This window comes from Prionailurus bengalensis, chromosome E3 (assembly GCF_016509475.1).
Source record: "Prionailurus bengalensis isolate Pbe53 chromosome E3, Fcat_Pben_1.1_paternal_pri, whole genome shotgun sequence".
NCBI lineage: Eukaryota > Metazoa > Chordata > Mammalia > Carnivora > Felidae > Prionailurus > Prionailurus bengalensis.
The window spans coordinates 20,444,611-20,472,413 of NC_057357.1; the positions used below are offsets into that span (position 1 = coordinate 20,444,611).

Consider the following 27,803-nt stretch of genomic DNA (forward strand, 5'->3'; position numbering starts at 1 on the left):
AAGGTCAAGTTAAGGCCTTGCATTTGGACCTCACTCTGAGGGCAATGGGGAGCCAGCGAAGGTGTAAGTGGGGTGCTGGATACTCGTTCGGATTTGTTTGAGAAAGATCCAGGGACTGGCGTGCGGAGCATTGGTGGTTCCTGCGTTCTGGTGTCGGTGTGAACCCTTCTCAGCCCGGTCCGACCGATTGCCCGTCACCAGTTTTGAACAAATTGTGCTTTGTGTTTCCAAGGTCCATCCATCAATTCTCAAGCTGCATTCTTGCCTCAGTTCACATGTCACATCTGTTCTCTGTGTTGGGGGGGGGGCAGGGGGCAGTTTGTGCGGGGTTCCCAAGCAAGGGAACTCTTTTGTCGGCTCAGATTGATCTTGCCAAGTTCAGGGTGGGAAGGCAGCCAGCCTCCAAGGAGAACTGGCTTCCGAGGCCCGTCTCAGGGTGGATGTCTCACACTGGCGGCTCCTGGGGTAAGTCTGCATCTCTGGGTGTGTTTTGTTGGAACAGGGTCTTGTTTGGCAGAAAAGTTAGTAATACTATTTAAGTCAGGAGACTTCTCATCAAAAGTCTGGGTTTCTGATTTTCTAGAAATAGCAGACTTGGCCACCTGGAACCTCTTCCTTGAGGGCAGCCATTGGCTGGTGTGGGGTGGCCTGTGTATGCCAGATCACCACCGTCCCCCCTCTTCCCTTTCGCCTTCCTGTCCTGAGGCTGACGACAGCCGCTGTCTGTCATTATCTCTGTCACTGCAACCCTAGTTTTCTCCCACAAAGCAAGGAAGGATGTAGACCCTTTCTTGAGAGCCACACGCCCAGCAAACACGGGAAAGTGAAAGACAGACTAAGAGGGCCGCGTGCTTCGAGACAAATGGGGAAGCACACTGTTTTTAAATTTTTTCATGTTCATTCCTTTTGAGAGTGAGAGACACAGAGCACGAGCAGGGGAGGGGCAGAGAAAGAGAAAGAGAGAAAATCCCAAGCAGCCCGGATGGCGGGGTTCGGTCCTGTGAACCGTGAGATCGCGACCTGAGCCAAAGTCAAGGGTCGGATGCTCAACCGACTGAGCCACCCAGGCGCCCCAAGGGCACATGTTTCCTGATGGAAATAAAAAGTCCTTGTTTGGTACATAGACCACATGGGGCCGGTTGAAAGAGTTCAGTCTAAGGTGTTCAGACAGGCAAGTCGGGCTCAGGTGGCACTCACGCGTGGTCCTCGCCTGGCCCGGCGCTTGTGGGCCCAGACTGATGAGACGGGGTTTCAGGGCCCTGCCCCGCTGCCCAGCCTTCTCCCCGGCAAGCTCTGCTCACACGTGCGTGTGGGTTTACTTTCATTTGGGGTGGGGGTGGAGCAATGATGGTTTCAGGTACACTTAAGAAATGCCTAAAAGCCATCAGGCTGCTAGAGCCCCTTCGTGTACCTTTGGGGTAAACTAAAGCCAGGGAAGGGGACCGACCTATCCATTGCCACCTGCATGGTCCTGTGTGGGGGCAGAGCCTGTGCCCTGCCTTTTTGTCTACCCGGGCTGCAGGCTGCAGGCTGAGCAGGGCCCCCTGCCCTCCCGGACCCCATCGTCTGCTCGCTTGCACTGCTCAACTATCTGCACTGCTTGCCCGGGGTCGCAGACCCAAAGGCCTGAGTCTGGAGCAGGGGAGGTGAGCTCCAGCTGCTTGCTGGCAGGTGGGAATGGCGGGGGGGGGGGGGGGGGGGGGCAGGGTTTCCAAATCTCAGGTAGCCAGCAGTTTGGGTCTTTAAGCGAAGCCTGGGGGCTGGTACTTCTGGTGTGTGGCCCCAGCTCGGAACGGCCCGAAGGTGTCTTTTTCTGACTTGATTCTCCGCTGTCCAGCATGGGCCTGAGCTCATTCGTTCATTCCTCCTTGGTTTCTCACGTCTTCACGACCCTAGGAGGAGCTTTTTCAACCGCATTTTACAGATGATGGCACTGAGGGCTCGGCAGGTTAAGGCACGGGTCCCGAGGCACGCAGCTCTTGTGCGTCAGAGCCAAGACTCAGGCCCAGGGATTCCGAACCCTGAGCCCGCTCTCGGAATCGCCGTGAATTCTAGGATGAATGTGAGGCCGTCCTGTGCCCACACTGCGGTTCACGGGATACGTAAGTGAAGGATTTCTTATCAGGAAGAAAGGATTCTAGGCACATTTTCGCAAACTGTAACTGACGTCCGTTGAGAAAAGCAGGTGGCCCTAAGGACTCAGATGAGCCAAGAGGTAAGGCTGTCCATAGTCACATTTGTGACAAACTTGATGAGTCTGTGTGTGTCACTTAAAAACTCTGTGGGCTCCCATTTTGTCACCTTTCATATTTTAAGAACTAACATTACAGTCAAGGCGTGACGAGTTTCCACCGACGGCCTTTGGCAATGCTCAGATTCAACTCCTTCATCCTGAAGTCTGTATTGGGCGCCTACTGTATGCAGGGCGCGGATGTGCATTCCGAGACACAACGGCCATACCCACTGTGAAAAGGCATTGTTCTGGGCTCTGGGGACACAACAGTGAGCCAAATAGACCCAGTCCTTGCTCCTGCGGAGCTGAAGCCTTGCGGGCGAGGCAGATTTAATCTAAGAATCCCATGAGGAAGTGTAAAGTGACAAAATGTAAAGCATAAGTGCTGTGGAAGAGAGGGACGTGGTGGCCCGAGAGCGTGGGTCAGGTCGGGGGGGGCCAGGGCAGCCTTCCCTGGGGAGGTGACATGTGAGCTGAGCTCCGCAGGAAGGGGAGGCAGGAACCGGGTGACGGGGCAGCTGCAAAGGTTTGGGGCCAGTGGGTCTGTGGAAGCGAAGGCCCCGCAGAGGGGAGCGTGCTTGGGCTGAGGCTGGAATGGTCAGCCAAGGCCCGACCCCTGCTGGTCGTTGCTCTTTATCCTGAGAGCAAGGGGAGGTCATCGGAGCATTATCAGTTAGCCTGGGCCGTGTAACAAACAAACCCCAACCACAATGACTTAAAGCAGCCATCTCTAGTTCTGGTCGGGAGCCCGCAGGACAGCAGGCTGTGCTGGGCTGGGTTCGTGGCTCTTCCGGCCTGGGTCAGGCCCAGCTGCCCTTGGGCACACTCGTTCATGTGTGCAGGGTCAGCTGGTGGGGTCACGTGGGGCCGGCTGGCTTATGACGGCCTTGGGAGGCACGGCTGGGGGAGCTGGGGACTCTCTCCTCCTGTGGCAGGCCAGCGCGGGCTTGGTCCCAGGGTGGCTGCAGGGCGTGTGTGAACGGAAGCCACGAGGCCTCGGAAGGCCTAGACCAGGAGCTGCGGAGCGTCAGTCCCTTCCTGCTGGTCCAAACACATCACGAGATCAGCCCAGATTCAGGGGAGGGAGAAGCAAACTCCTCCTCTCAGTGGGAGAAGCTGCTAAGTATTAGGGCCATTTTTGCCAACAACCGCAGAGATTTTAAGTAAAAGTGATTTGTCTTTTTTGTAGAGAGTTAAAAAGCCCCTTTAGCTTCTGAAGGGAGAATGGATGGGGGAGAGTATTTACCTCGATATCCGTTCCTTCCTCCGTTGTTACTAACAGGATGCCAGTTTTTATTCCCACACATTGTTTCTTGAATGAGGACCGAATTTCCTCACGTCCTTTACAGCTCCATGTAGCTGTGTTGTGGGACACTTTTAGGGCATCTCCTTAAGAAAAAAGGGTCAAACCTTTCTTCTCTCCTTCCTCCCCCTGCTCTCCTTGATGTGTTGGATGGAGATGTGTTGGGGAAGCTTGGGCAGCCACCTTGGACCATGAGGATGAGGACCTCATCTGGAGGAGGGTGGAACGGAGATCCAGAAGGAGCTGGGGTCCTGATCACCCCGGGAGGCCACCATACCAGTTTTGGCTACATGGTGGCTGGTAGCTACAAGTGGCTCGTGGCTTTCCCTTCTCTGGAGAATGGCCCATTTGGACCGGAGCTGTTCCACCCATAACCCGCTGAGCCGCATTTGCTCAGGAGGTTATGGGTGTGGGGGTTCAGGGTGTGGGGGTACAAAGGGCCTTTGCCTTTGACTGATGGTAGGGCCCACCCTGAGCTGCAGGAGACGCTCCGGAGCTCCCCATGGGGTCCTCCTGAGGCCAGTCCCCAGCCCCATCCCGTGTCCCTTACTCCCCTTCTCCTTGGAACGCCCCTCATGAGAACCACCGTCTCAAGCTCTCCTTCTGGGGACCCAACCTCAGACACCCTACTCTGCTCCCTACCCGTGATAAGCCATAGACCAAGAGTCTGTGTCTCAGAACGTACCCTAATCACTAGACTCCATCCACTCGCCCACTGGTTTTGCAGTGGGCAGAAGAGGAGACGTCAGCTGCTTAAATCCAGCAAAGCAGGCGCTATGGTGCGAAGAGCTCAAGAAAAATGAACTTCTTCCGGGCCGGGGGACGAAGGCCAAGGGAGCGCTCGGCAAGAGAGGCTTCAGATCTGGCCAGCGTGTGGGGCCCCCCCTGGCCGAGTCCCTCGCCTTCCCGCCCCCCTGCTCCAGGCCTGTTTGAAGTCTGGGCTGCCCGGGCTGCTGGACGGACAGCATTTGTAAGCAACTCTCTCCCCAGCCCAGTTAATAATTCAGGAGCCAGCGCCTGCAGCCAGCCCATCGCTCCAAGCACGCCGCGTCCCCAACGCCAAGCCCGTGGACAGGAAAGGAGGAAATCACTGGCCCCGCTTGAAAAGTGGTCCCTGCTCCAAGCGCTTGCTGCCTCCCCAGCGCCGGGCTGGGAGAGAGCTGGGCCGAGACGTATCTGCTGGGCAGACGGCGGCCCTGGGGGCTCAGGCGTGCACCCGGAGCGGCATTTAATTTTCGGATCCTGAGCCGCGTTTGCTTTTGGACCGCGGGCTGTGGTCGCTGGGATGCAGGCCCTGGGGGACTCAGTTTTCTTCTGACTCAGCAATTCATCCTTCACCCACTGTCTCCCCTTCGTTCGCTCATTCGGCCACCGTTGATGCTACTGACACGGAAGTGGCATTGACGATACCGGCAGGGGGTGGGGAGTGACAGCTGTCCTCAGGGGGGCAGACACGAAGAGTGGGGGTGCCACGCTTAAGGGGCTCGGGACAAGAAACAGCCAGCCGGGAGCTCTGCGTGTGGGGGCAGCCCGTCCCCTGGGTGTGCCGGGACCCTAAATGTCCAAAGCAGGGAATGGTTAAGGTCATGGACTCTGGGGCCAACGGCATGGGTTCAAATACCAGCCCTGCCACTAACCTACCCAGAGTTGGCCTCTCTGTGCCTCAGTTTCCCCATCTATAAAATCGAGTTAATAATGGGAGACCGGTACAAACTACCTCTTAGGGTTAAGATCATGGACAGGGACTTTGAGGGCGAAAATGAAAAACCCAAACTCGGGAAATTACAAAGTGCTGGCAATCACAAAGGAAAGCCACCTTCAGAAAGTGACTCGGTGGGTCCTTACAGAGCTGGGCACCCTTCCGTCCCAGGCAGCCATCCCACTCGTGGGTGCTCAGCAGAGTGAAGTGAGAAGCTTATGTTCATACCAAAACCTGTACGTAAGTGATTATTAGTCGTTTCGTAACGTCCCCGACTGGGAAACAACCCAAATGCCTCTCAACCAGAGACCTGATGGACCATGAAACATTACTCAGCAGCAAACAACGCGGGTGAGTCACAAATGGCCAAGTGAAAGCCGCCAGGCTTATAAGGCTGCTAGCAACGTGCGCTTCTACGTGTGTGACATTCTGGAAGACGAGGGACAGAAAACTGGCCAGCGGTGCTAGGGTGGGAGGAACTGACCGAAAGGGGCAAAAGGGGACTTTTGAGGTGCGATGGAACTATTTGGTATTGAGGGTGTGCTGACCATGTGTGCTTATCAAAAACCAGAGAACTGGAAACGAAAACGAGTACATGTTACTGCACATAAGTCATGACAGGTTTGAGGTGGTCTAGAGAGGGTTAGGGGGAGGTGGCAGGAGTCCAGGTAAGGAAAACATATTCAGGCCAGCTTGTTGTAGAGCCTTGAAGGCCGTGTCAAATCCTTTGGCCCGCGGGGAAATTCGGAAGTTTTTAAGCAGTTAGGGAACAGAAGCCAAGTTTTGTTTCAGAAAGATCGCCGTGTTCTCTATTCAGAAGCAGAAGCCTCTGTGTGTGGTTCGGAAGTTGCCTTCAGAAATGTTTTCACTGACTACCCCCGCTTTTTGGAGAGAATTTGATTTTGTGACCCACGTTTGGAAATCAGGAGATTTGAGGCGCGCCTGTTCACGAGTTCGAGCCCCGCGTCGGGCTCTGTGCGGACAGTTCAGAGCCTGGAGGCTGATTCGGATTCTGTGTCTCCCTCGCTCTCTGCCCCTCCCCCGCTCACGCTCTCGCTGTCTCTCAAAAATAAATGTTAAAAATAGTTAAAAAATCAGGAGATTTGACATACAATTTTGAACTTCTGGCTTCTCCTTGTGTGGGTTGCATGCTCTCCAGTGTGCCAAAGCCCCTCCCCTGCTCCCTTGTAGCAACTTCCTGGTTCCTGCAGGTGTCAGTTTTAGACCCCAGGGCTTGAAAGTGCATTTGATGGGGAACACAGCAAGGGCAGAGGTGCTTCCCAGCCCTGGCTGTACATTTTCATCACCCGGGGAGCTTTAAACCCACTACGGATGCCCAGTCCAGGTCTCTGGAGTGGCCCGGGCATCTGTATCTTGTAGATATTCCCCAGGTGACTCTACTGTGCAGGCAGGGCTGGGAACCACCGGTCGGGGAGGAAGGGGCCTGGATTAGGGGGGGTCAGCAGTGGGGGAGGGGCGGTGTTAGGGACTGATGAAAGGTGGGGCTGAGGCAGGGGTAGACCCCCCTCGTGATGAAGGTCCAGCCCGAACAATGGAGTGAGATGATGGCGTTTGCTGAGAAAGGAGACAGGAGGAGGTGGTCAGGGGACGGTGGTGAGCTCATGGTGGCCACTCTGTCCCCGAGCGGTCTGTGGCCTCCACACCGAGGGCTCAGCATGCAGCAGCACCTACAACTTTGCCTCTGTGTGCCCTCTGTCACCCTCTGAGACAGGAGAGCAGGGCAGCAATGGGGGTGGGGGCGGCGATGGGCGGACAGGGACCCCCTTGGGCAGGGCTGGGAGGGGCCTGGGTTGTGGGTGCTCTGTTCCCGCTAAGCGATTTTGCTGGAAGGAGAGTGGGGGAGAACGTACTCACGCTCCAGAGGAAGGGCCTCAGCAGTCCAGACACGCGATGCCCTTGAACCCGGAACCGCTAACTCCTGAAACCTAGCAAACCATCTGCTGATCTGCCTCGACTTCTAAGCAGATGCTATGGGTCCATTGTTTTCGGTTTTTTGGTTTTTGTTTTGGTCAAGAATACTTCATCTAGGGGCTCCCGGGTGGCTCAGTTGGTTGAGCGTCTGACTCTTGACTTCAGCTCAGGTCGTGATCTTGCAGTCCGTGAGACTGAGCCTCGTGTCCGGCTCTGTGCTGGCATCTCGGAACCTACCTGGGTTCTCTCTCTCTCCCTCTCTCTGCCCCTCCCCCACTCACTGTGTCTCGGTCGCTCTCAAAATAAATAAAGTTAAAAAAGCCGTTTTCACGTAATCCACATGACCCTTCTATCTGTGTATGACATAGAGGTTATCATTCCCATTTTCCAGATGAAGAAACTCAGGCTCCAAAATTGTAAGCATTTTCCCCCAGATCACCAGCCTGGAGGTAACAGAGTTGGTAGCTAAGCCCTCCTGTCAACACGGCTCTTTAGTGCGTCTGAGTTTGTCTCTGTAACCTCGGCCGGGAACACACACACGAACCTCACACCCTTTCAGCCTCTCCAGACACTTTTTATTGTCTCTGGTGCCCCCTCAGCTTTCCTTCTGGTACCTAGTGGTTGTCTTCGTGACTGTTCTGACCTCCGCCCCTCCGTGGACACGCTCCCTCCCCAGGGTTTTCACGGTCAGCCCCCCGGGGAAGGGCTTTATGGTCCTGAGAAGGGGCAGGCAAGCGTCCTCAGCCCTCCCACCCGTCCAGGAGACTTTTGCTAAACGGCTCAGAGCTGTCTCATCCCAGCCATGCTTGGCTGGGTTGGTTTCTGTCACCGTTAAGCATTGACCATGGCATTGTCCTGCCATAGGAAGCAGTCCCAACCATCTCAACCGAGAAGGTGTCTGGGCTCCTTTCTCGCCTCTACCTCCTTGGAGATGCAATCAAGACAGGGACGGGGCCTCAGGGAGCCCCGTCCGGAGCCTCTCTGGCTCTTGCAGGCAGCACATCTTGCAGAGCTTGGTAGGGATCCGGCTCCCCAGGGTTGTGGTTTCCCGTCGATGGTGCTTCCTTCGGCTGGCTCCCGACGCGGACGGTCCCAGCTGCGGCTGGTGCTTGCTTCTCCTGAGCTCATCACGGTTGGTGTTGACTGTAGACGGTGCTCACCACTTCGCACGGTTTCTCCAGGGGAGGTTCTGACATCAGATGGTTCTAAAACAGAGCTGGCATTTGCTGCTGACCGCAATCGTCCCCACTGATGAGTTTTGGCTGGAGATCCCGCCGTGACGGTTCTCCATACAGACGGTTTTGCCACTGACGGATCCTGTTAGAGGTGGCTCGTCGCTGGGGCTCGCAGTGGAGGGTAGACCCAGCCCCCCAGGATCCTGCTACAGCTTCAGAGTAGACGGTCGTGCCGTTGATCGCTGACGGTCACTGCGGGTGGTGCTTACCTTCCACAGTTCTTGCTACACGTCACCCTGCCGCCGACAGTCGTTGCTACAAACGGGGCTCTCCACCCAAGGTTCAGACGCACTGGGTGCTTTTTAAAGGCGTCTGCTTGGCCGTAACCGCTCTGGGTAAAGTCCAGGCTTGCTGGGGGTTCACGTCCAGTTTTCAAACCCCTAGTGGCCGGTGAACCTTCTCACGCAGGCACGCACGTCTGGGCAGGCTGCTCGCCCTCGGTGGCCTGGCTTTGGCCTTGCCCCCGACCTTGGTCGCTGGCCTTGGCCTTGCCTCCGGCCCCGTCCTCCTGCAGACTGGTGTTACTTTTCACCCCGGTCTGCACGCCGCCGTCCTCCCGCGTGCCCTGGCGGCTGCTGGCCTGGCTGGAGGGAAGGCTGCTGGTGGAACTGAACAGCCCGCTACTCACCTGGTAGTTGAGGGCGCTGCTGCCCAGACTGATGAAGCTCATGCTGGTCAGGCTGCTGGCCCCGCTGCCGATGCCGCTGCTGGGCAGGCTGGTGTTGCTCTTCCCCTCCAGCCTGGTCTGCTCTGTGCGCCCGGCTGGCTCCTTATCTGGCTGGGGGAGTAGATGGCACACAGCTGGCTGCTCTGGGCGCTGTCTGTCTGGGTGTTGAGACTTCTGTGCAACCTCACGATGTGTCTCCTGGCCACCAGGCTGACCTCGCTGTTCTCCTCATCCCCCGCATACCCGCTGTCCAACAGGCTGGTGTCACTGTCCCTGCATGTCCCCAGGCTGGACTGTCGCAGGCTCAGCAAGTCGCTCTCCCTTCTCCACGCGTTTCCCAGGTTGCTGCCCAGAAGTCTCAGGGGCCCCTGAGTGGCTCCTGCGTCATGGTGTGGCCATGCGGGTGACTGGGGCTCTAAGCTGGGGGATGGGAGGCCTGGAGCTTGGTCCTGAGCATTCCAAGCAGCAGACTCCCCTGTTGTACCCTGGAGGAAAGTGAGGGACAGATGATCTGGTTTATCCAGGGGGAGGGGACCCTGGGAGGCCTCTGAATGGTGGGTGTGGTTTGTCTGGGGGAGATGTGGCTCAATTTATAAGGTGGCCTTTCAAAGGGCAGTGTTCTGATTGGCCGGCCCGGTTCCCATGGTGATGGGTCTATGAGGCAGGGTGGGTGTGCGAGGGAGGACAATGCTGTCCTGGCACCAGTTACATCAGTGGCTGGGGCTGGAGGTGGGTAGATAAAGGACTTAGGGCCAGAGAGAGGCAAGGACCACCTTCCTGGGGACATTTCCTACGGGGCCTGTGGCCCCTGCTTTGCCATATCATAACATCTGGGTGTGCCTCCTGGCTGAGCCCCTTCTGAGCCGCATTTCTTTAGGATGTCATTGGTCACTGGTCCCACATCACACCCTACCCCTTCATCACCTCGAGGTGCAGTCATGTTGGCTGTTTTCTTATTTGGAGCTCTTACCTGCAGAGTCCCCTACAGGGACTTTGCACTGGCAAAAAAAAAAAAAAAAAAAAGTTTCTACCTGGAATGTTCTTCCCTCAGCCCCTTGGCCTTCAAGCCTCAGCTAAAGTGTCCCTGGCCTCTACAAGAACATCCCTCTGTTATTCTTTATGTCATTTTCTAACTTATGTGCTTTATGGCATTAAGTGCAATTTGCAAGTCTTTCGATGTGTCGGTTCCTTATTGCTGGTTCCCTCTGCTCGAATATCTTTGCAAGGGCAGAGATTTTGTTTCCTTATTCTCTCGGGGAGGCTAGGACCTGTGGCCCTGGTGAGTTGGGAGCTGCTGGAGACTCGTCAGCAGTGATGAGCAGACCGGAGTTGGAGCAGGCCACTGCATGGGGGGACGTCCGGTGGGCAGGGTGGGACAGGGAGCTGGGTGGGGCCAGTGCAGGAATCCGGGAGTGACAGGGAGGGCCCGGACCATCGAGTGGCCGCAGAGCTGGGAGATCCTGGGTGTATCTAGAAGGCAGGACTCAGGGCTTGCTGAGGGGCCGTATCTGGGGGCTCGAGGAAGAGCAGGGTCAAGGCCAGCTGCGGGGTCCACGAGCCTCTGGGTCAGGGGCAGGATGGCCTTCTTGAAACGGCACGGCCTCCTTCTGAAGCACACCGAGCAGCATGCACCGTGGTAAGGGCTGTGAGGAAGGGCAGAGCCTAGTGTCTCAGAGGTGAGATCAGCGTGGGTTCGAGCCTCAGCTCGTCCGCTTCGGAGCCGTGCTTAGCGATGCCCCAAATGGGTGGTGGCGATTAAACCCTCCACAAACATTAGTGGAAGAGAAATGAATGCTAAGTGTTCTGTTAGACCCTCTACAGACAGCCGGGCAGTCCCTCCTTGCTGGGCCTCACAGTCGAGAGTTGGGGGGACACACAGGCTCATTTCCGACAGAAGTGCTGTGGGGAAAATAAAACGGGGAGGCGGGGGGACGGTAGGCTGGACGGTGCTCCATGAATAGAGTGACTGCCCCTCTCCGTCTTGGGACTCTGGCCTGCTGTGGTTCCACTCCCGTGTCCTCCCCCCGGGTGACATCCCGTGACCACCTCAACCTCTCTGAACCTCAGCTCCCCCAGCCGGGAGGACAGGAAACACCCAGGCTAGGGTCTGCCCCTAGGTTCACCGTGGCAGCGCTGTCCAACCTCATGGAACCTTCTATTCAAGACAGTATAAATGTTTGCATGAAAAGAAATACACAAGTGTATGTGCATACGTACATATGTATGCACATATACCTAAGTACGTATGTGTATGGATGCAAATACATTCACAGTATGTTTACATATGAATACAGAAGAATATGCATACGTGAGTGCACACGAGAATATATATCCACATGCGTATATGCATATGTAAGCATATCCACATGAAGGCATATGCAAATATATATAAACATGCACACACTTTTTGGAAACCACAAACCCTCCAGCTCTCAGCATCACCCTCCAGGGTGCCCACTTGCCCCCGAGGTTCCCCCTGCCGAGCTCTCTTATCCCAGAGCCTCCCCTGGGACCTTGCGATGGACACCGTGTTCTCTTTGCTGGAGGCTCCGTTGTCTGGCTGCGTCCGGCCAAGGACCCGTGTTTGTTCACTCTGGAGCGCCCCTGTGTGCTCACCGGGCAGTGGGGTGAGTGTGCTCCCCTGAGAGGCACAGCCCAGCACAGGCCGCGGCACTGGGAACTCCTGGGCCCCGTGCCAGGCTGTAGAATGACCGGATATGGAGGACGTGTTGCACCCCGGGCACCTAGCTAGACGCTGGCATCACTGTCTCGTTGAAGCTCATTCCATCCTTAGCCCGCCCCGAAGCCTGGCCCCTGACTGCCTGATTGGGCTGCCAGGCAGGCAGTGCTTGTCCTGGGGGTAGTGAGAGGCATTCCTGGGGGCCCGAAGTGGTGGGTACCTCCCTTCTCAGGTGCACTTGGCACTTGAGCAGGTGGTTCCAGGGATGGACCTGGGTCCCTGATGACAGGACCTTGGACTTTCTACCTTCTGCAGGGAGCAAGATGAAGCTTAGCCATGGCCTGGAGGGGTGAACTGTTCCAAAAGAAGGAAATTCTTCCTCCGAGTTGCATTCTGCCCCACCCCCAGCTGTTAAAATTATTTAGGACATATGAAGGAAAGAAAGAAAGAAAGAAAGAAAGAAAGAAAGAAAGAAAGAAAGAAAGAAAGAAAAAAAGAAAGAAAGAGAAAGAAAGAAAGAAGGAAAGAAAGAAAGAAAGAGAGAAAGAAAGAGAAAGAAAGAAAGAAAGAAAGAAAGAGAAAGAGAAAGGGGAAGGAAAGAAAGAAGAGAGAAAGAAAAAGGAAAGAAAGAAAGAAAGAAAGAAAGAAAGAAAGAAAGAAAGAGGAAGGAAGGAAGGAAGGAAGGAAGGAAGGAAGAAGAAGACATTACAGGGGCTCCTGGATGGTTCAGTTGGTTAAGCATCTGACTTTTGATTTTGGCTCAGGTCATGATCTTGGGGTTGTGAGATCAAGCCCTGTGTCGGGCTCCATGCTGAGTGAGAAGCCTGTTTGGGATTCTCTCTCTCACCTTCTCCCTCTGCCCGCCCCTCCCCGCCCCCCCAACTCTCTCTCACTATAAAAAAAAGAAAAAAGAAGAGATAACTGATAAACCTCCAAACCCATCTACCCCTCCCCATTCTCTCTCCGTGGCAGTCCAGCATCTCACGCTCCTCATTGAATCTGACGCACGTCTCTGTACTTGGGGGTAGAAGAGGACGTACCCCTAAGCCAACATGGAATTGTGTCGCATGCTATCAATCTTGATATAAACGGCGTTCTTGATGTGTGCTTTTCCAACTTACGCTCAACACCGCGTGCGACTCCTCTGTGCTGTGTCGCAGCTCAAGTTCACTTCCAGTACTGTAGGGTATCCTATTGATGAGCGTCGTGATTCGTCCATTCTAACTGGTGAGCATTTAGGTTACTTCCCCCTTTTCCCTTGCAATAGGCATGCCTTTAAGTGTCTCTGACATGACGTTTCCCCTGCAAATTTCTGAGAAGTGTCCTCCCAGACTAAGAAAGCTTCCAATCATTTTAATTGCACGTAATGAACAGAGCAGACACTTCTCCTCAACAGTCGGGCCTCATCTTCCATCTGAATGTTTCTATGAGGTTCGGCTTAGGGATGGGATGAATCACTGGGGCATCTGTGGCCTGCATTATTGGGCCGTAAAACATGGCCCTTACGAATGTTCAGCTTTAGCTGAAGATGAGGTCACAGAGCTGCCCCCTTGGGCGGGGATGGGGGGGGACAGCAGGAAGCAGGGGGACACTGGGGTGGCTGAAAGCGGGTGATCCTCTCTCAGGGCTCGTCACCCAGCTCCCGTTAGCTGTGGCAAGACCCCATCTTGTGGTCTTCATTGTGGACTCAGCGTGTGGAGGAGGGGGTGGGGGGGGGAGGGCAGAGGAGAAGCAGCCTGAGGATGAGGAGGGGCAAGAATATTTCCTAGAGCAAGTATGAGAACCGCACAGCAAAGTAACCAGCAAGCTCTCAGAGGTCTGAGTTCAAATCTGCGCAATGCTGCTTATCAGCTGTGTGATCCCTGGCGACTTACCTAACCTTACCTAACCTTACCTAACCTTACCTAACCTTACCTAACCTTTCTGTCTTGGGTTCCCTCAAGAGCAGCCTTAAGGCCTGGGCTTGGATCCAGTAGTTTATTTGGGGGGGGGGGGGTCCCAAGAAGCCCCGTGAAGAGGTGGGGCTGCAAGACAGGGAAGGCAGGGAAGCCAGTAATGGGGGCGTTCCAGAGAATGTGGGAGTCGGCTTGGGCCTCTCAGAGGCTGAATGGAGCACATCTCAGGGGCCTGGGGGGTTAGCCACGGGCTCCCTGAGCAAACCCCTGTGATGCCTGAGGAGCCCTGAGGCAGAGGAGGGCGGAGGGAGACGGAGCACAGGTGCACGCTGGGGGGAGAAGCCGTCACTCAGTACCGTCCGGTCGGAGGCTGACAACCCTGGAGGGCCAACAGGACCTGGGTGGGGCTGTCACTGGAGCCTGCTAGAGTTGCCTCGTCTGCGGGCTCATGGCCCCTCAGGCCGTGGCGAGGATTCAGTGAGGCCAGTAAGCGCTCAGCAAACCCGAAGTACCCGGAGCCTCCCCCAAGCTCCCCCGAGATTGTGGCAGGACCGGCTTGGAGACACTGTGTCTCACGCTCCGGGGGCTTCAGGCTGTGGGGCGTGGAGAGGTCAAGGCCCCCAGAGTGGATGCCAAGTGTCTGTCCACCTTGTCTGCCTCAGGTGGCACACAAGTACTGGCCCGGGGTGGGGGTGGGGATCTCAGGTGACCACCGGAGGGAGACCAGCGCCCCGCCAGGCAAGGCGGAAGGGGGTCCCTCCCGGTCAGCCGAGACCACCCTGAGCACAGAACACGCAGGGCGGTAAGCAGTCTGTGGGAATTACTGTCTCCGTTCAGCACGTGACTGAGGAGGTTTCTGGGATGGGAGACCTTCCTGAACAGTCCCGAGCAACCTGAGGCGGCCGTCCTAACCCGAGCTGGAGTCCTATGTAGTCAAAATGACCCCTGAAAACCCGCTTCACCTGTCAGGCCCACAGGTTTGTGAAGACATTCCTCCCCGGACCTTCTGAGGCACGCACACTCCAGCTTGGGAACCGTCTGGTGAGACCCAGGGTCGTGGGCAGTGCGTTCTCAGATGCCCGGGCTGGCCTGCCAGGCCCTCGGGCCCCAAACTACCAGCAAGTCCTTGGTGGTGTGGGCTCTGGGGTCAGACAGACATGGACCCCCCACACCCCCCACCCCAGGCCCTGTCTCCTCCCGGCCGCCATGTCAGGTTATCCAAGCCTCCTCAACCCGGTTTCCTCTTTTGAGAAAGGGGGCCAGTAAATGCCGGCTCTCGATATCCTCGAGGTCAGGGAGCGTGTCAGGGAGGTCAGGGAGGTTTTGACCCTGCTGAGCCCTCGGGCTGCCGAACGCACAAACGTAAAGCATCCAGAGCAGTGACTGATGCTTGGGAAGTTCACTAGGTTTAATTACCCCTGGTATCCTGTGGTGACGCAAAACCTTTATGATCAACGTAAGGCAAGCTGGAGTCGCTCATTTTGGGGGTGGGTTAAATGAGAGGGTAGGGTTATATCTTAGCCAGGTGCTGAGTCCTAAAGCCAGAAGGAGGCTGAATGGGGGCTGGGTGGGATTCTGGTGCTGGGGTGGGGAACCCTGGCAGACGAAGTGCTCATTAAGTCCCAAGTTACAGATGAGGACGCTGAGTCTCAGTGAGCAGGAGGAGATCTCCAAAGGCCACCATGGCTGGCACACAGCAGCCAGATCTTCTGGCTCCCGGTCTAGTCTACTCTGAGGGGCACCCGAGCGTAACAGGTTTGCAGATAGGGACACAGGTTCTCCGACAGGGGAAGCGGTGCCTGAGCCACGGACCAAGCGGGGGGGCAGCGCTTGAGGGAGAAGCCACTTGTGTCACGGAAGGGCCGGTGTGGGACACCGTGGGAGCTGCGTGCTCAGGGACACAGGGAGTGGCAGCATGGCAGAGCGGGACTGGGAGGGCCCCGCCAGCCTCCGCCCCCCCGGGCACGCTGGACGTGTGACCCTAGGCACCTCAGCTTCCCTGTTTGTAAAGGGAGACCACACTATCAACTGCCTCTCTCTCTGGGCTTTTGGGGTGCAGGTGGGGAGCCCCCCTCTCCAAGCTCCCGGTGGAGAAAACATTGCCGGGGTACTTAACCATCACCCAGTCTGCAGATGGGGCCCTGGCTGCCTGCCCTGTGTCTCTGCGGGGCTTCTGGATTAACCCCCAACCGGTCGCTCCCGGGCAGAGGGCACCAGCAAGGGGCTTGGTTGGCCCTGAGTTAGCACAGCCAGGGCCGTCCTTGGAAAGAGGCCACTGCTGAAGGGTCAGCTTCCTTTTCACCAAATTATTCCTCCACGTTCACAGAGTGGAGGAATTATTGGCAGAAAATGAGGATATAAAACCCCGCTAGAGCCGAGCACCTTTTAGGGGCACTGAATTCTGAGAGCTTGGAGGCATTCCAGCAGATTGGTTCATTTTTAATGGTCTAGGACTGTAGTTCATCTGTTTAATTCAAACGAGGTGACATAATATCTTTCATTTGGACTTATTACCAGCACGGTGGTGATTCGGCTCCCAGCATTCTCCAGGCAGGATATTCTGTCATTACCGCACATTTTCTTTTTCTGGCCAAATTGAAAGTCCGCGGGAAGGGCTGCAGCCTTGGAAAGGAGAGATCAACCGAGAATAGGTCACATCGGGTATTAAGGAATGAAAATGAATTCATTCTTTCCTCCGTTGAATAAGCAGCTGTACTTGCGTCTCTGTGATCCATGAAATAGGCTGTCAGGAAAATTGGAAATGGGCTGCGTTTGAACTTCACCCGCCGACTCTGCCCCGTCACCTTGGAGACTGGTACTGCAGCCAGGGCAGGGGCAGGGGCAAGAGGGGGCGCTCACTTCTATGGGGCACCCACCATATGCCAGACGCCTGGCTTCAGTGGTCCCAGAGGGGGACCCCCCTGAGTATCCCCATTCTGTAGATGAGGACAACAAGGCTCAGAAAGATCCAGGGACTTGCCTGAGGTCACCTAGGCACAGAAGGAGCACAGACCCTGGCTCTGAGGTGCCCAACATTACGGACTTGAACTTGGCCCGGAGAACCTCAAAGCCTCGCCTTCCCCGGGCAGGCTGCTCAACATCAGGTGTCCGCTTCCCCCATGATGGAAATATGCGCGGCGAGGGTTACGTGAGGGAACGAACACGGTGAGCTTGGCGTGGGGCTCCCTGCAGAGCGATAGCTCCCAAACGTCTTTGTTATTACGGGCTTTCGCCTTTACATGCCTCAGATGACGGAGCACCAAGAAGGGAGCCTGGAAAGCAAGTGACCTGCCCTAAGACCTAGTGCGGGTGGGTCACGGGGCTGCAAGCTGGCCTTGGAGTGACCCAACAGTCCCTGTTCCTTCTGCTACACTGGGTAGTAGAAAGTCTGGGGCGGGGAGGGGGTTTTGAGATGTTTATAATGGAAATACCCCCCATCTGGCTTTATCTCCCTCCAGAAGACCCTTCCCCAGCCCTCTGTACTTGACTCAGTTATTGTGTTCCTCGTTTGTCTCGCACGCAGCCTGGCATTTGTGTGAGGGGGGCGATTTGATCAGCTCGCTGTTGTACCCCCGATGCCTAGAACCCGGGCTGGGGATGGGTAGGGTGGGTGAGGCAGGTCCTCCAAGCACAGGCTTAGAATCCTCTCTGTGATTAAAATTTTGATATTTTGTTCATCGTAGATGCTTTTGCATTCGTTTTTGTTTTTAATAATATTGCGTAAAAATTTTGGTTATCTTGATTGCTGAGTTTGTTTTTTTTTCAATCACTCTCCTAAGTTTAGCCCCTGAGTTGAGTTCCTCACTTGCCTCACCCTGGTCCCAGCTCTGCCTAGAATGGTGTCTGTCACCTCCTTATATTCAATAAAGATGTATAGAATGATTGATGTCCTATTAGGTATCCAGACATTTTCTAGGTCCCTGGAAAAGTCTTCAGTGGGTGTTCCAGGCTCTTCCAGACATTTCCTGGGTCCCTGGAGAAGTGTTCCAGTGGGTGTTCCAGGCTCTTTGTATCTGAAGGAAGCGAGAGCCCCAAAGGGAGCTTTTACTTGGCTCCAGAATCTGGGGAACAGCTGAGATTTTCTGCTCCCGGTGAGAATAAAGGCGTGTCTCTTCCAGGATCTGATTGCGGAACCAATGGGAGCCCGGACCTCGACACCTGCCCAATGGCAGAACAGAATGCAAGAAATCCACGGGGCTCTGGAAACCTAGGCGGAATGGCATGCCTTCATTAGGGACCACCGCACCTTTCCCCCTCCTGGATGTTTCTTGCAATGAAAAGCCACATCGAGTTGCGCTGACGCTCATTAGCGTAATGAGATCTGGCTTTGTGGTGCTGCTAACCCCCTTCTCTCATCTGGAGCACATCTGGGCTGAACCAGCGCGTGGTCTGCTGTGATACCTGATGCTCCATTTCGATGAAATAGCGGATCTTGCCTCTACCTTTGGCTTTATTTCCCACCAAAGCTGAGGTTCCGTCGAGATGCATTTTTCTAATTAAGGCAGGAGTAAGAAATAACCTCCTATATAATTTAAAATGGTAAAATCATCGATACCTTTTCCAGCCACAGCTTTAAATCTTAGCCACCAATGACTCCCCTATTAACGGGCCTAATTAAATCCATTTTTCAGGACGTCTTTGGCAAATTCCATTTTAGCAAAATTGTAGGAAGTTCAGTTTGATTTGTCTCTGCTCCCCAGGGCTCTCTTGTAAAAACGAGGAAGGGATGGATGCCTGTCTCTTGTGTCTTCTGTTCATTGATTCACTCGGCAAATATTTACTGAGCACCTACTATGTGCATTGGCATTAAACTAGGAAAGGAGGAGGGGGAAGTGAAAAGACAGTCAGTTTCCTATTCCAATGGCCAGAGGGGAATGGAGGTCACTTGTTCATTCAACAAACATGCATTGAGTCTACTGACAGGGGAGTCCCTGTGCCAAAGCCCTGGTATCACGGTGATGAGGTGCTACAGTTCATATTCAGTGTGGTAAATGCTCTGATAGGCTTGAGTAGAGGGGACTGTGGGAGCTCAGACTGGGAAGCTGAGGGTCCGGAAGATTCCCTGGAGCTGAGTTTTAACGGACATGTAGGTGTCAGCCAGGTGAAGCCAAGAGAGAAGGAGGTGTTAGAGGAGCAAAGGTGGATGGGCCAAGAGTAAAAACTGAGGGTAGGGTACTGAGAGCATCTGCTACTGGAGGGATCTCATTTTTTTTTCCAGCCGGAAAAGAATTTGTCATGATTGAATGGTGAGGATGAGTGAGAGGGAGAGGCTGAAAATACAAGGAAGAGAGGAGATCACTGATGGAGAGCGGGCCAGGAAGAGATGGTGTGAATAAGAAAGAATGCAAGTGGAGGGCTTGGTTGAAATGGTAGGAGGCTGTGGTTGGTAAGCAGGAGGCCGGGATTCAAGCTCAAGCAGAAGGTTGAGCATGTCAGGGACATGGATGTGGGTGGCTGAAGCGGACGGAAAGTGAAGTCCATTGGAATGGGGAGGCTAAGGGCCAGAGGTGAAGATGGGGACTGGCCCATTCACATTGGACATCAAAGCCCCCAGGGACTTGGGGGTGGAGAAGAAGACTAAATCAACTGCCAAAGTTGTTCATGAATGTTAAACATGACCATGTAGGGGCCCCTGGGTGGCTCAGTCGGTTGAGCGTCTGACTTCGGCTCAGGTCATGATCTCGCTGGGTTCGTGAGTTCGAGCCCTGCGTTGGGCTCTGTGCTGACAGCTCAGAGTCTGGAGCCTCCTTCAGATTCTGTGTCTCGTCCTCTCTCTGCCCCTCCCATGCTCATGCTGTGTCTCTCTCTGTCTCTCAATAATAAATAAACGTTTAAAAAATTAAAAAAAACCATGACCATGTATCCCAGTCCCACTCACAGGGTAGGGTGAACCCAAGGGTGTTTGTCAACCATTGGGTGCTGGATCTGGAGGGAGCCATGTTGGTCAGAACAACAGCTCAGTCCAAAGAGGCATTATCTAACTGGTGAGTCTGGCTGGAAGTCTTGGAAAGAAGTCAGAGGACAGAGATGAAAAAGCAGAACAGAGAGTCCCATAGCCAAGGGGAGGCAGGAGGCCTCAACAGGAAATGGGGTCAGGAACCAGGGAAGTCCAGAAGAGGTCAACAGCCGAGTTCAAGATTATCTGAAGTACATGGTTCTGGATGAAGGCTGTGGATAAGGAGAGGAAATAAGGGCTCACGATTCTTGGGGGGACATGGGTAGTCAAAGAGATGGGCAAAGAGTGTAGGGTGCTGACTCCGCTTAGATGTTCCTTGAGGCTTCATACCTACAGAACCCCAAGGCTCCCTGGTATCCAGTCAGCCAACCACTGATGAAAGGCACGGAGTTCAGACTCTGGAGTCAGATCGACCTGGGAGCAGAGAGAGGAAGCTGGAGAACCACACGACCCTGGTGCCATAAAGGCCAAGGGGAGGAAAAGTTGAGTAACTCCACCGCTGAATGTTGCTGAAACATCAGGCAAGGGAAGGAGGAAGGTTTTCATGATTCTCTCGTTTTCATGATGAAGACTTTGGAGAACGAGACAGAGTAAAGGCTTATATTATTCATACAGAAAGTTGGGGGCACAGCCTCCGGTGCCAGTTAGCTATGGCTGCGTAACAAAGATCTCTGACATGAAGACTTATTAGTTCTTATGTCTGCAGTTTGGTTGCGGTGTTCTGCTGATCTGGACCAGGGTTGGCTGGTCTTGAACAGACTCACTCATGGCCAGCTGGTAGACCGGCCCGGGGCTAGCTGGTCTAGGATGGCCTCAGCTGGAACAGCTTGCCGGCGTTCCCTGTGGTCTAATCCTCCAGCAGGCTAGCCCCATGGTTACGGTCCAGGCAGAGGGAACAGCATGTGCAAAGACCCCGAGGTGGGAGCAAGCTTGGCCGTTTGAAGAGGAGCGAGGAGGCCAGTGTGGCCGACAGCAGCATGCACAGGGAGGGGCAGCAGAGATGAGATCAGAGAGCGAGTGCCACGAGGAGAAGAATATCGTGAGCGCCTTGTGGACCACGGTAAGGACATAGGGTTTCTACTCTTATTATGATGATGACGCTTGTTTTCAGCCATGTTACCCCGGCTGACTACACTTTGGCTTCCACTCCATGCCACAGGTTTTGCATTTCATCCAGCCGTGTTGCGGTGGACTTTGCTCCTCCCCTCCCCGTGCTGGCATTTCCCACCTCTTGGCGTCACTGCGTGATCCAAGACAGGTCAGTGTCCTGGGTCCAGAAATCGCAGACTCTTGCTCCTAAAAACCCCGTCCTCCAGGGCACGAGGCTGTGGCCTGCAGGCTACATCTGGTCTGTTGCCTGTTTTCGCACATAAAATTGTATCGGAAGGCAGCCACGCCCATTCATCCACCTGTCGTCTGTGGCCGCTTTTGTGTCACAATGACGGAGCTGAGTAGGCGTGAAAGAGCTGTATGGCCCACAAAGCCCAAAATCTTTATTGTCTGCTCCTTTGGAGATAAAGCTAAACCTTCTGGAACTTAAGAGGGAGCGTGTTGGATTCTCTTCTGCTTTGGAGGGTGGGGAAGTTGGGGGTCTGCGGAATTGCCTGAGGGCAGTGGAAGGTGGCAGCGTAGATAGACCTACCCTGTGCTCTGGTTTCCGGCATCTTGTCCCTCTGCTCCCTGCCTCCCTGGGCCGACAGAGTGATGCTTCTGGGCCTGGACAGAGTGATGCTTCTGACGTCTTGGTCTGCTCAGGCTGCCATAACAAAATAGCATACTGGGTGGCTTACACTGCAGCCATTTGCTTCTCACGGTTTGGGCGGCTGGGGAGTCCAAGCTCAAGGTGGCAGCATGGTCAGCTTCCCGGGGAGGCTCTCTTCCTGGCTTGGCGATGGCCGCCTTCTCACGGTGTCCTCGCATGGTAGAGGGGTGGGGTGGGGAGCACACGCCCTGTGGCTTCCTGTCCTTATAAGGACACTGATCTCAATATGGGGGCCCCATCTTCATGACCCCATCTAGCCTGATGACCCCCCAAAGGCTCTGTTTCCAACACCATCACATTAGGGCTTAGGGCTTCAGCCCATGAATTGGTGGGGGGGGCACAAGCGTTCCATCCATCACACTGAACATCTATTCTTTCTACCTGTGCCCTCTCTTGGAGCTAAAGGAGGGAGGCAGGGCAAGGTAGGTGCTGGTCAAGAGCATAGTCTCCGGAGTTATGCATACCCGAGTTCAAGTCTGCTGTAATCTGGGGCAAATCCCAGAACCTCAGTTTCCTTAGCGTAAGAGCTAATGGTAATTCCCACCTGTTTGGGGTGCTGGGAGCAGGGGCATTCTTGCAACCCCGGGCAGGATGCCTGATTTCAGAAAAGCGGGGGGGGGGGGGGGGGGGGGGTGGGGAGAATCAATATCTCCAAGCTCGCAGCCAATAAAACCTCAGGAGTGGCAATTTCATCTGTACCGTGGCCGCCCGCATCACTAACAGTGTACTCAACACGAGGGTGCTGACGCGTTTGGGGTAAGGGAGGCTCGTAAAAATGACCGATGCAGATATTAACGATTTAATCTGCTAACGCGGCATGGCCGCGGCCGAGAATCCTATTCGTCAGCATCCAGGAACCCATCAGGAGGAGGCCGGGAGAAAAGCACCGGGGCTGGTGCGGGGATGTGGTCCGAATGAAGATGAATCGCTGAGCGCGGTATCGATTTGCCTTGCCTGGAACAGCCGCTTTCTGTTTGGAAATATGGAAAGCAAATTAATGAATAAATGAGCTGGCTCAGTGGCCAGCGCCCCGCTGGGAGCCCCGGTCTCTAAGCCACGTAGGCCAACGGGCTCTGAGCAGAGACCGAGAAAGGTAGCATTTACTGAGAGGGACAGCGTGGCTTGGTGCGGTGGCCTGAGAACCCGCGGCCGGAAAGGCTTTGGAAAGCAGCGGCAGGTGTCCTGGGGTCAGACAGATTCTTCATTGAACTTTGGCTCTGCCTCCTTCTAGCTGTGGGGTCCCTAAAATCCATGTAATCTCTCTGAACTGGAGTTTCTTCCACTGGCAGAAAGGGGGCAGAAGGGGATCAATGGAAGATTGTATTAAATCGCGTATGTTTTATATTGGCCATACCTCTTCTGCGCTGTGAGATATCGGGCAAGTTTTCTGACCTCTCTGTGCTTCACATGTCCCTTCTATCATATGGACATAACAACACCCATCCCTGGGACACAGTGTTGAGGCAATGGTAGCTTTTATGAGTACTCATCATTTGACCAATATTAAGCACTTACTATGTGCCAATTACTGTTCTAGGTGCCTGATGTAGAGCTATGTAGAAAACACAGTGACCTCCCTTCTCTCATTACATTTATTATTTAGAAATCTAGCCTATGGCTATCCAAGTGCTCCAGCGCCATTTACTGAAAAAAATATCTTTCCTCAATTGAACGGCCTTTGCACTTTTGTCAAACATCAGTTGATTGTGTGTGGCTATTTCTGGGTTTTCTATTCTGTTCCATTTTCCTATGTGTCGCTATAGCAATAACACAGGGTCTTGATTTTTGTATAGTAAGTGTTTGTTTTAAATTTATTTTGGGAGAGCGCATGTGCACATGTGTGGGGGGGGGAGGGGCAGAGAGAAGGCGGGGAGTGGGAATCCCAAGCAGGCTCCCTACCAGCAGTGCTGAGCCTGACACGCGGCTCAAATTCACGGACTGTGAGATCACGACCTGGGTCAAGTCCAAGAGTCAGATGCTTAACCAGCTGAGCCACCCAGGTGACCCTGTATAGTAAGTCTTAAAAGTGGGTAGTATGGCTCCTCCCACTTGGGTCTTTTTCAAAATGCTCAAATTCTAGTTTGTTGCCTTTCCGTATATGTTTTAGAATCAGCTTGCCTATATCTACAAAAAAAATCTTGCTGGGATTTTGATAGGAATTATGCTAAACTTGTATGTATCAATTTGGGGAGAATGGACATCTTTACTATGCTGAGTCTTCTGATCCATGAATACGGTATATCTCTCCATTTATTCAGGTCTCCTTTGATTTCTTTCATCAACATTTTGTGGTTTGCAGCATAGAATCCTTGTAATATTTTGCTGGATTTATGCCCAAGCATTTCATTTTTCTGAGCAATCGTAAATGGTACTTAATTTCCATTCCTACTTGTTCAGTGCTAGTATATAGAAATGCAATTGATCTTTGTGTGTTACCCTTGTAACCTATGACTTTGCTGAACTTATTAGTTCTTGGAGCGCGAGTGTGTGTGTGTACGTGAGTGCAGATCCCTTGGAATTTTCCACATAGATAATCATGTGATCTGCAAATTGCAGAGTTTCGTTTCTTCCTTTCTCATCTATATGCTGGAATTGACTATTATTACATCAGAAGTCCTACACCCAAATGTCTGAAGGGGCCAGGGTGGTAGGACTATGGCAAATGGGGGGGGGCCATGCCAGTCAAGAGGGGCTGCTACTACCCAGCTATGTGGGTCCAGACCTCTAGACTGTTCAAAGAGATTTTTGATGTTAGCTTGTCTGATATTTCACTGTTGATCAGTTATTCAAATATTTAAACAGCTGTCGGGCCACACAAAACACATCTGGGGGCTGGAGTGAGTTTGCACCAGTTTGCAACCTGGCACAACATGGGTGTTCTGTAAACAGAAGCACCTGTGCCTGCTGCCTGATGTCTCAGGTGGGCGGTGCTTCAGGGACGTGTCGGGCTGCATGGGCTGTCTGTCTGCCCCGGATTCCCAGGATGGACGAGAAGGCCTAAGGGAAAGCTGTGTCTGAAGGTCATGTCTGGGATTCTCGGGGCTTGGACGCACCAGGCTGCTGCTTCAGTGTCTCTCCAGCGGCAATACAGCTGTGCCGCAGGTCGGTGAGTGGGTGTGTGTGGCTGCAGAGGAATCGGGGATGAGGGCTGGTGGCTAACGGTGAGGGGGGTGGAGTCAGGACGGGACCAGACAACACGTGGGAAAACCACAGAAAGTGGCTGGGCTGTCCGGGTGCAAAATGGGAGACGTGGCAGGAGGGAATGAACGAGGAGGGAGCATCTCTAACGTGCTGAATATAATGCTAGGTTGGTCCCTCGCTCCCTCCTCCCCTCCCTACTGCCCTCCTTCCTTCCTTCCGTGCGACATGTATTTACGCCAGGCCCTGGGCCAGGCACTTGTCTCCCATGTATTCCTTACATATTCCTAAAACATAGGCATCACCCCTCCATTTCACAAATGAGGGGACGAAGTTATAGAGAGGGTAAGTGGCTTGCCTGGGGTCCCAGATCTGACCTCACAGTCTGTGCTCTTTGCGCTATGTTCACCTCGCTGTCTCACAAAGGGCACAAGAGACCCCTCCGGTGTGTTGTGACAGTCCAGTTCCTAGAGCTCTGGCTGGGGGTGGGACAGCGGTGGGGGGGGGGTGCAGCAGGAGCGGTGGCCACTGGGTCGGTGATTCGGGCCAACCACGAGCTCGGCTGTCTATCAAATGGCACGTGGCACCGCAGGAGGAGAGCCCAGGACCACTGTCCTTCGGTAACTCCTCTACAAAGAGACAAGAAGGGATCAGCCAGTGCCCGAGGGTCTTAACCACATTCCCACTCCCAGAGAGACTGGTGGCAAAGGAGGCCCGGGTACAGGGCTAAGGGAGGCTTTGTACCAGGATGTGGATGGGAGGTGTGACCCCAAAACCCGCCAGATGGGCTGTGTGGAGCTGTGCGACCATGCCGCAGCTCTGGCTGATTGGCCTCCGATGGGCAAGGTTGGATCTGAAGGATAGCTGGTGGCCCTTGGGACCTGCCACTGAGACTCTCCGGGGACAGACACCCTCCCCAGGCCCCTACTGTGCCTTCTGATTTCAATCTGCTTCTTCATGGGTAACTATGCAAACAGTAGGAACTTAAGGCAGGAGCATGGCTTGAGGGAGAGTCAATTAATCAGGCCTCTCTGGATTACAAGTGGCAGAAACTCCGATTTTAACTTACTAAGAAAAAAGGGTATTCACTGCTTTGCATAGTCCAAAGCTCCAGGGGATCGAGTCTGCCTACAGGCATAGCTGAATCTGGAAGCTTGAACAGGGGAGCCTGGGTGGCTCCATGGGTTGAGCGTGAACTTGGGCTCAGGTCATGATCTCGCGGTCCGTGAGTTCGAGTCCCGCATCGGGCTCGGAGCCTGCTTCGGACTGTGTGTGTGTGTGTGTGTGTGTGTGTGTGTGTGTGTGTGTGTCTCCCTCTCCATGCCCCTTCCCGCTTGCACTCTGTCTCTCTGTCTCTCAGAAATAAATAAAAACATTAAAAAATTAGAAAAAAACCCCAAGAAGCTCTCACAGTGTCTTCAGAATACGTTTCCACCTGTCACGTGCACTTCCCTCCGTGTCGGCTTCTCCCTCGGGCTTCCGGACGACAACAGCCCTCATTCCCATAGTCCTAAACAGCCATCTTCCGCCCAGAGCTTCCAACAAAGGCCCTGGAAGTCGAGTCCTATTGGCCTGGCTTTGTTCATGTGCCTGCCTCTGAACCAATCGAGGGCCAGGAGAGGCATTGGAGCGAGTTGATTGGCTAGGCAGGGTCACATGCTCCCTGTTGGGCGGGCTGGGGCAGCCTCCGTTGGACCACGTGAACCCAGAGTGGGTGGAGTGGTTCCGGAAAGGGAAACGGGGTTGTTGCTCCTTGAGGAAAACGCGTGCTAGCCAGGGCCCCTTCCCTCCTGGACTTAATGGGAAAGGCGTCAGTCTGGCCTCACCAGGGACTCAGAAGTTAAAAACGTTCAGTGATCTAGGTCTCTTTGGTCTGGACGTCCTATTTTATTTTTCTTGCTCTCTGCAGACGGGGTTTCTCTGCCTCTCTGAACACATCATTGCCTTGCAGATTTCCTGCCTCGTATCTCCATCAACGGGATGAGCCCCCATTAACAGGTGTGGAGTCCCGATCCCAGAGAGACTACAGAATGTCTGCCGGGGGCCATCCGGCATCTTGTGGTAGCGGCTCCTTGATTTTCTATTGGGGAATGCCTCCCTACCCCTCGCCCCCGAGTGCAAGCAGCTGGGGCAGGAATCTTCCCTTCCGCCCATGTCCCCGCTCCCTGGAGGAACCTGCGACCCAGGCAGGGTCAATCCCCACCTTCCAGGCCCTGGCCATTGTGATTTTATTTTCCAGGGTGGTCATAGGAGTTGGGTAAGGTCCTCGCCTTGGAGCTTTTGCTAGGACTTTGGGCAGACAGACATTGCCTTTGCGCTCAGTTGCAAAGGCGGTAGGATAGCCTAGCGGTGCTAGAGGTCACCCGTGACGCTGAAGAATAGAGCCAACCTAGGGGGAAACAGAGTCAAGACATAGAGTCTCAGTAAGTTTTTGTTTTTGGGCCGTGGATCCGGCTCAGTCTCAGTCTCTCCTCCCCTAGGAATTTTGTTCCCATGAGCCCCTACATTCCCATTTTGCTTAAGCCGGTTTGAGTAGGTCTGCCTCTTGCAACCGGGACTTGGCATGAGTGCACAGAGGGTCAGAGAGACCCGCTTCAGTTGGCTTGTGGATGTGCCTATCAGGGTCGCGTGGTACCACGTGGCTATGGGCAGAGGGACGGTTTCTGCAGAAGAGGTTTGTCGGCTGGCCCAGGCTTGCTGGCTTTGGGGCTCACGAGTGACCCAGGGCAGAGCTGTGTTGAGAAAGTCAGGGAATTAGCCTAGGAGGTGCCGGAAAGGAAGCCTGGGCGGCTTCTCAGAGAGAATCAGCGCTGGGTGGGTCAGGCCAGGGTTTGGAGAGGCGGCGGCCCCCTCCAGGCACGTTTGGTGCCCACCCCCGGGGGCAGCAAGGCTCATCCTAGCTCTGTCCACTGTGAGATGGCGCTTCCAATGTGGTCAGGCCTCGCTCAGGGCCTCGGTCTGAGCTGTGCCTGCAGCCTGATGACTTGGGGCGTGGAGTGGGATGTCACGCCCTGCAGGCACAGCAAGGGGCTCAGAGAACACGGGGCGGCCGGCGGCTGCGCGCCAGCTCCTCCCCGTGGGCACGCCCATGCATGTGAGAGCCCCGGAATTCTCTCTGCCCAAGTGCCATTCGGTGCACCCCAGCCTGGTTGCCTTTGCGGTGACAGGACAGTGTGACATCCACCCTCAGAACACCCCCTCGCAGGCCAAGGAGTGCCACTGATGGCCCTCGCATCCTGTCCCTTTCTCCTTCAGTCTGGGTGTCTGTATGGACACTCGGGAAAAGACGATTTCACGTAGAAG

At 54.5% G+C, this 27,803-nt stretch overlaps 1 protein-coding gene across 1 annotated transcript; it reads right to left on the bottom strand.

Annotated features, from left to right (window-relative positions):
* Positions 1-7,720: 7,720 nt before the first annotated feature.
* On the bottom strand, positions 7,721-9,659 carry CE3H16orf82 (chromosome E3 C16orf82 homolog; the record flags this gene model as incomplete). Its single annotated transcript, XM_043561383.1, is given in 2 exon segments — positions 7,721-9,170; positions 9,172-9,659. Coding segments are annotated over 2 exon segments (636 nt in total), but the record flags the coding sequence as incomplete, so codon positions are not given.
* Between the last annotated feature and the right edge of the window lie 18,144 nt (positions 9,660-27,803).